Source organism: Amaranthus tricolor, chromosome 2, assembly GCF_026212465.1.
Source record: "Amaranthus tricolor cultivar Red isolate AtriRed21 chromosome 2, ASM2621246v1, whole genome shotgun sequence".
NCBI classification, from domain to species: domain Eukaryota; kingdom Viridiplantae; phylum Streptophyta; class Magnoliopsida; order Caryophyllales; family Amaranthaceae; genus Amaranthus; species Amaranthus tricolor.
In genome coordinates, this window is record NC_080048.1 from 242,296 (window position 1) to 249,829 (window position 7,534).

The window sequence follows — 7,534 nt, forward strand, 5'->3', positions numbered from 1 at the left end:
TATTTTATTATACATGCAATGTTCAAAATCACCAAGGTTATTGTTAGAAATGGACATCGTGACACGCTATAAATGTGCAAGATTATCTAAAAAATTAAAGGAACTTTGGATCCTTAGGAACGAACAATTATAACACAACGTAGCCGTGCAAATTTGCTCAAAGTTAGCAAGATTATTTAGAAAACAAACATTCAATCCTTGGGATCAAACACTGTAACACGCATTAATGTCAAAGTCATCAAGATTATCGAGTAAAGGAACATTTTTGTATCCTCTGGATCGAACATTATGACATACTAAAAATGTGTAAATATTTTTTGTCCCTGACTCTCATAGTTCAAATTTAATCAATATTTAAGATTTGTTGAAGAAGATCACTTGATCAAATTCCCTACTCGAAACGATTAACGCTAATTACTTTTGTTCATAGAATGGTTTATTAAGAACAATGTATTCATCATAAAATTATTGAATTTGCATTAGTATTTTCCTAAATATTAGTGTGATGAACATACTTGTCCACACTCTTAATTAACATACAAGCACTTTATTCAACATATATGATCTTACTAAATCCATAAAATAAATAGAAAATTCCTATAAACATATGACGACAAAACCCCAATATCAAGACATTAAATTGAAGATCAAGATAAAAATCGCCAAGCAAAGTTTACTTTTTCTCTATACTTGCATTAACATGCATATTTTAGGAGGATGATGTATGCATTAATTCTTGGTAACATAAATGCTAGTCTATGCATGGACTCACTATTTATACACTCCTCTATCCTAATTTCCAATATCATAACATTTTCCGTAACGCAACATTTTTTCTTAGCAAATTTCTTTTTTCATTTTTTTCACCCTTAATCTCCTAAAAATCTTCACTTAATCATTCTTGAGATCAACTTTAGCATGTTTAGAGTAGATGTAGAGAACATTTTAAGGCAATACTCCAATGCCTACCATGCCCAAACCCATTATCCAAACCCATTAGATGATGTGGACTTCGAACACAATGATTTTGCATCAGATGAATTTCGAATGTACAGCTTCAAGATTAAGAAGTGCCCTCTAAACCGGTCTCATGACTGGACCATTTGCCCGTACGCTCACCATGGTGAGCGTGCTCGAAGACGGGACCTAAATAAAGTACCTTATGTGGCAGTTTCATGCCCACACTATCGAGGGTCAAGTGGAAACTGCCCTCGAGGCGAGCTTTGTGAGTTCGCCCACGGTGTATTTGAGTACTGGCTCCACCCAACAAAATACCGAACTCGGGTATGCAATTTAGGTCGCCAATGCACCCGTCCCGTTTGCTTCTTTGCTCACTCGACTAAAGAACTTCGACGAGAGGCAATAGCCCACGTCCCTAAATGGGTTCGACTATCCTTAAATGAAAAGGCCGAGGCTAAGACAAGTGAGTCGTTATTTACAACTAGTAATTCTACTCAGACAACAAACACTAATATCCTTAATTGCAACACTAGTAGTGTTGCACTAGAATTGGGCGCAATTGGATGTTCTAGGAAGTCCAATGCGCCCACATCATGTAATAACACTAATATTGTGACATTCACACCACAAGAAAGGCCACAGAAGCTGAAATCGGAGTTTTTGGAGAGTCTTACCATGCTGAGTATACGTAACAACTATAACAATCAAGTGTTGGTGCAAAATAATTATGTTGACATAACAAATTTGAAGTCAGATCATGTGTTAGCTGATTTTGATTGGGTGTCCGATTTGTTGTCTGGTTGAAAAGATGTCATACACAAACAAATTTATTAGTATAATATAACATAATTTCTCCAAAACTCCTATTTTCCATTTTTATTTATTTTCTAATAGTAATTATATATTCGAAATTAGTTAGACAATCAAAATGGAGAAGTTAATTTCTTTCGAATTCAGCTTGCATTATTGCATGTACAAATTTGCTATTGAATTTATTATTAACAATATAATTAAGTGTGTATTTAAGTTTCACATATTTACAATTTGTTATGTTTAAATTTTAATACAAAAAGTAACACAAATATACAATTATCAATTACATGGAAGTTTTCGATCCATTCACATGAAGGTAGTATCCTTCAGGATGCAGCTAGGAACTTTAGAACATCTTATCAATTGAATATAAGATACATATACATATACATATACATATACTTTGATGACACAAACATATGAGTGTTAGTTATTAGTTACAATTAAACTCAATGGATTTGAAGTAGGAGTGAGATCAATTAAACCACAAATTATATTTATATTTATATTTATATTTATATTTATATAGTTAACCAAAAGGAGACAAATTCCCAAAATACAAAAGAAAAAACATACGTAGATTTACAAACTCCTACCACACCATTTTCTTCTTCACCGTACACTAATTAAAGCTTCAATTGCATTGGATACATAGAGCTTATTACCTTCATCATTCACTAATTAATACTGATCTTTTTTCTTATATTTCTACTTATTATTAGTAGTGTACGTTCTCCTTTCTCCCGAGATGATCAGATTCCAGTCTTGTCGTCTTTCCACCCAACTTCATCCTAGCTTGCTCCAACTGATCATTTGAACCCCTTGGGTTTCGGCCCGTCATGTACCTATAAATCCAAGCCAAAACCGACACAGCCGCCACTCCCAACCCACCCGAAGCTAGAAAGCCTGTGATTAACAGAACTACTGTGATCGCTGCCGGGACTATCACCGGGCTGAATATCACTAACAATGGAGTCGCTACACATAAAGCTATCACAGTCCCTGCTAGTGTTAATGCTGACAGGATTAAAAGAGAGCCACCAGCAGTTATGGCGCTTCCCGCCTTAACAACCTGGTGGGCTCGAGGCTCTTCATACAACTGTTTATCGCGGTGGGTTACTTGATGTCCCCCTGGCCCTGCATGATGCATGTAATCCGCCATTTTTATTTTAATTTTGTTATAAAATGTTTAGATTGAAGAAAAGTAGGTGATGATTATAGGATTATAAAGGAAGGGGAATGGGCAGGTGGAGAACATGGTAAGGCACGTGTAGGGTAAACTTTTCATGCAAGACTACTTGTATGCAATTCTAATAGTGCCAAGTAACACGTAGCAAATTTGAATTTTCTTTTACCAAATTTTTTGAATTTTAAGCATCTAAAATTAAACATTATGATTAAGATTAGAAATTCAAATATATCGTCTATTCACATTATCATGAAAAAAAATACTTCATTATATTGTTTAATTGCACATTATTGCTAATGGTCATAATTTTAAGTTTCAGTCTGCTAGACTTGCTAAATTAGTACTTGCGCATTTAAAATATAAAGAAAGAATTAAAATTTTCAAATACTTAATCGCTAGTGCAAAAGGATTAAGGTTATAAGATTCAGGCTTTGTTGATCTTATTACATATAAAAATTACTTCGCGTAATTTTATAAAGTTTATTTGGGAATAAATAATTCGTTTTAAATTATAAATTTGAATTGTGAAATCAATATGAAGTACAAAAAAATATATAGGAGCTATTATGTCCTCACAGAAAATGTCACTATTAATAATAATATAAGTATGTATAAATTTATAAAATATATATATATTAAATTGTTAAATATAGTACAAAGAAAATTATAAATTCAGAAACAACAAGTTTAATTTGTTAGTAGATAGCTAAACACTATAAGAAAAATCATAGACCAACAAACATTTACGTACAAATTATTTTTATTGGAAACTATCAACATATTTCCAATATAACAACTTTCGTTGGAAATTACCAACAAGCTTCCTAATATATATATATATACATATATATATATATATATATATATATATATATATATATATATATATATATATATATATATATATATATATATATATATATATATATATATATATATATATATATATATATATATACATATATATATATATATACATATATATATATATATATACATATATACATATATATATACATATATACATATATATATACATATATACATATATATATACATATATACATATATATATATATATATATACATATATATATATATATACATATATATATATATATATATACATATATATATATATATATATATATGGATCCAATAAAAATGGTTGAAAATGAGAAGGGTAAGAAGGACTCTATACCTTTGATTTCAGTAAAATAAAAAAAATTTATGGTCACGATTGAACCAAAAACACATAATTGTAAAAGTAATTATGTTACACAGAAAAGTAACTATGAAATAATTTTTAAAATGTTCTTAATTTATAACATAGTAGTATATATAGTAACAAAACAAAATCAAACAAAAATCCTTCACATCCTTCTTATTTTAAATTCCATCTTATTTGATCCTACATATAAACACACACACATATATATATATATATATATATATATATATATATATATATATATATATATATATATATATATATATATATGATAATTGCATGTAGAACAATGTTGGTAGTTTTATGAGAGTACAAAAAAAAGATGGCCGTTGCAAGTGTTTCATAGGATGGCAGAGACACCTGTATGAAGCCAGAATCATATACTTGCATTGTTGTAGGTCTTATTTTGTTGAGAAAAGTGACAATATAACGCATATACTTTCTTCATTTGTGTTGTTAGATGAATAAAAATAATCAATTCAATCAAACAAATAATAATAATGTCACAATCAAGCATAATAAAGTAAAAATACGAAAAGTAAAACACACACGATATTTTACGTGGAAATCCGATATGAGAAAAAACCACGAGATCGTAAGTGGTACCAAAATCTTCTACTAATCACCAATAAAATTAATGGGTAGAATCAAAATCTTCTCTAGACGATACTACAATACAAACACCAAACAACCCTAAAACGTCACTCAAAAGTGGTAAAATAACAATTAGGGTAAATTGGGGCAAAATACAAATTACCCACTTACAATTAACAAAACGAGAATCTAACCATTGAATATGTAAGTTGGGTAGACAGGAACACCATGTCAAAATTTAACGCAAAACGGAATACGAATGGCCTTCGATTGAATCCACGCAATGTCACGTAAAACCCCTTTGTGCGCCTGCCTCTCAATATTCTTAATTTCTGTTTTTTGTGCGTGTCCTATGTCATGTAATATGCTGCTGCTTTATTTTGTTCTTATAGTTTTCCAAATTTTTTTTTTTGTTTTTATTTTAATTAATATATTTGCCCATAATATATTAAAGCCCAATATTAAATACTAAATGGGCTCTTCCTCCAAGTAGGAGGAAATAACCCAACATGTTTGGCTCTCTAATACGATCTTTCTAAACTAGAATCAGGATTTAGGAGACTAGCATTATATCTTTCACTCTTTGCAATTGCAAGTCGGGCAACTCGTTTAACTCTGACGCTAAACCTTTGGCAGAATGCTTGATTTGCTATAATGAAATCTGATGAAAGGACCAAAATGTTAATCATTGGTATTTTAAGTGAAAAAGGTGGTGCTTGGACCCAATAATGTTGAAAGAACAAATATAGAAAATGATGAAAAATAGAATGTAACAAAAGAGACAATAACACAACAAGTTTAATGAGGTATCTTGGATACCTCTCCCTCAACAAATGTTTACTTTTATTAATGGATTCAAAAATACAATAATAAATAAACTCTCATATTTAAAAACAACCTCTCAAGCTATACATCTTACATTGGAGATCTCACGATACTAATACATAAAAGAACACTCTCAAGTGTCTTATAATGTATAGCCCTCTTACAATATGTTCATGTGTGTCGTCATAATTTGATTCTATGAATGATGTACTCTTATATAGAGGCTCATACATCATTCTAGAATCTTCACTTAACTTATCATCAATAGCACATTAACACTCGACATTTAACATAACAATAAACTCTATAATAATGCATGACAATAAAACCATATTAAAGCTCACCATTATTCCTAGTTTAATTGCCCCTTAAATAACCATTAAGTAACACATTAACTCACCTATAAATTAGCAATTTATTATATATTTAATTGCCTTTAATTGCAGCCTTAATATTGCTCTCAGCATGAATAAAGAGAAGATTTAAGTAAATTACGGTTATTTATGAGGATAACAAATCACTCTTATGTGGTAGGATTTGAAAGAGTAAGAGTTTTGTTATTCCAATTTATCATTTTTGATTTTATTTATTTTATTATTATTCTTTTTGTCTCTTTGTGGTGATTTACAAATTACGTTATTGATTCGGAATTTTTGGAAAATAAAATAAACTATACAGATAAATATATAAACTACTTCTTTGAAAGGCTTGATTTTATTTAATTACACATAAGAATATATATATATATATATATCTATATATCTATATATATATATATATATATCTATATATATATATATATATATATATATATATATATATATGTATATATATATATATATATATATGTATATACATGTATATATATATATATACAAGAGGAAGTAAGAGCTAGCTACAATACAATATTTTGGTTTCCTTTTATATACCTATATAATTGGAAACAATTAATATAAAGATATTCCTAGCTAACAATACAAAGGATAAAATCAGAATATAGACCAAGTTACCTAAAAAGAAGAATAAGATATTAAAAGAAATATTTTTATTATCTATCCTTAATAAAATATAAGTAAAGGTGAATTTAAAAGCTAAATGAAAGATGTAATTAATTACCCAAAATGAAGAGATTATTTTTCTACTTCTTCCTTTTCATCATTTTAGGTATTGTTTTTATATTTAACAAAAACAATAATATATTAGTTTCTTAATTTGATTTTTATTTTTTCATAAATATATACTCTCAATACAGGTATGAACTAAATCAAACAAACATTAACAAGTATTTAGTAACATACTCCATATTTATTTACACCAAATATATTATAAAACTTGATTATACTTTAAAGACTTCATTGTTAATCAAAGCACTAAAAATTAGTGGAAAGAGAAGTATTTAAAAATAGTTACAACTTGTAAAAAAGAGCTAAGTAGTTAATTTTGTCGTAAATTGACTGTGAAGAATGAAATAGTAGTTTAAGTTCGTGTCAATCGATTACTAATTGGTTCGGTTTTTTCGGGTACAGATCGGGTTCGAGTTTTATTTTTTGAGTAGTTATTGGTTACGGATAACAATTGATCGGGGCAATATCGAAATAAGTTAATAGTCAGGTTTTAATTAATGTATGCTCACTTACTTACAAAAAATAATTACCGATTGTTTTATCAGATATAGCAGATAGGGGTGTCAAACAGGTCGGGTTGGGTCATTTTCAGGTTCGGATCATATATAAATGGGTCAATAAACCTTTAACCTGAACCTGACTCATTTAATTAATGGTTCAAAAATTGAAACCCCGACCTGATCTGTAGCAAATCGGATCAACCTGCTAATGACCCATTTAACCTACTTTTTTTTTTTAGGTCATTAAATTCATATATTTCAGGTCATTTGACACATTTAACCTTAATAAAGGCTTCCT

General features: G+C 29.1%; 1 protein-coding gene and 1 non-coding gene across 2 annotated transcripts in view; both read right to left on the reverse strand.

The window, feature by feature from the left end:
- Positions 1 to 2,056: 2,056 nt before the first annotated feature.
- On the reverse strand, positions 2,057 to 2,935 carry LOC130807037 (oleosin L-like). Its single transcript, XM_057672318.1, has 2 exons — positions 2,504 to 2,935; positions 2,057 to 2,110 (listed from the first exon to the last, which is right to left on the reverse strand). Exons 1-2 carry the CDS (start codon positions 2,933 to 2,935, stop codon positions 2,057 to 2,059), a joined length of 486 nt encoding a protein of 161 aa, XP_057528301.1.
- Positions 2,936 to 7,513: 4,578 nt separating this feature from the next.
- LOC130807075 (U5 spliceosomal RNA) overlaps positions 7,514 to 7,534 on the reverse strand; it is a 115-nt gene continuing 94 nt past the window's right edge. Inside the window, exon 1 of the small nuclear RNA XR_009040449.1 lies at positions 7,514 to 7,534. This exon is cut by the window's right edge and continues 94 nt beyond it. This is a non-coding gene — a small nuclear RNA (U5 spliceosomal RNA).

Bases quoted from the DNA above. Each gene is read 5' to 3' on its own strand.
- LOC130807037 (XM_057672318.1), bottom strand. From the start codon at position 2,935: ATGGCGGATTACATGCATCATGCAGGGCCAGGGGGACATCAAGTAACC. The intron at 2,111-2,503 runs GTACACTACTAA...TAAAGTTCCTAG, and splicing joins ATCTCGGGAGAAAGGAGAAC to CTGCATCCTGAAGGATACTA.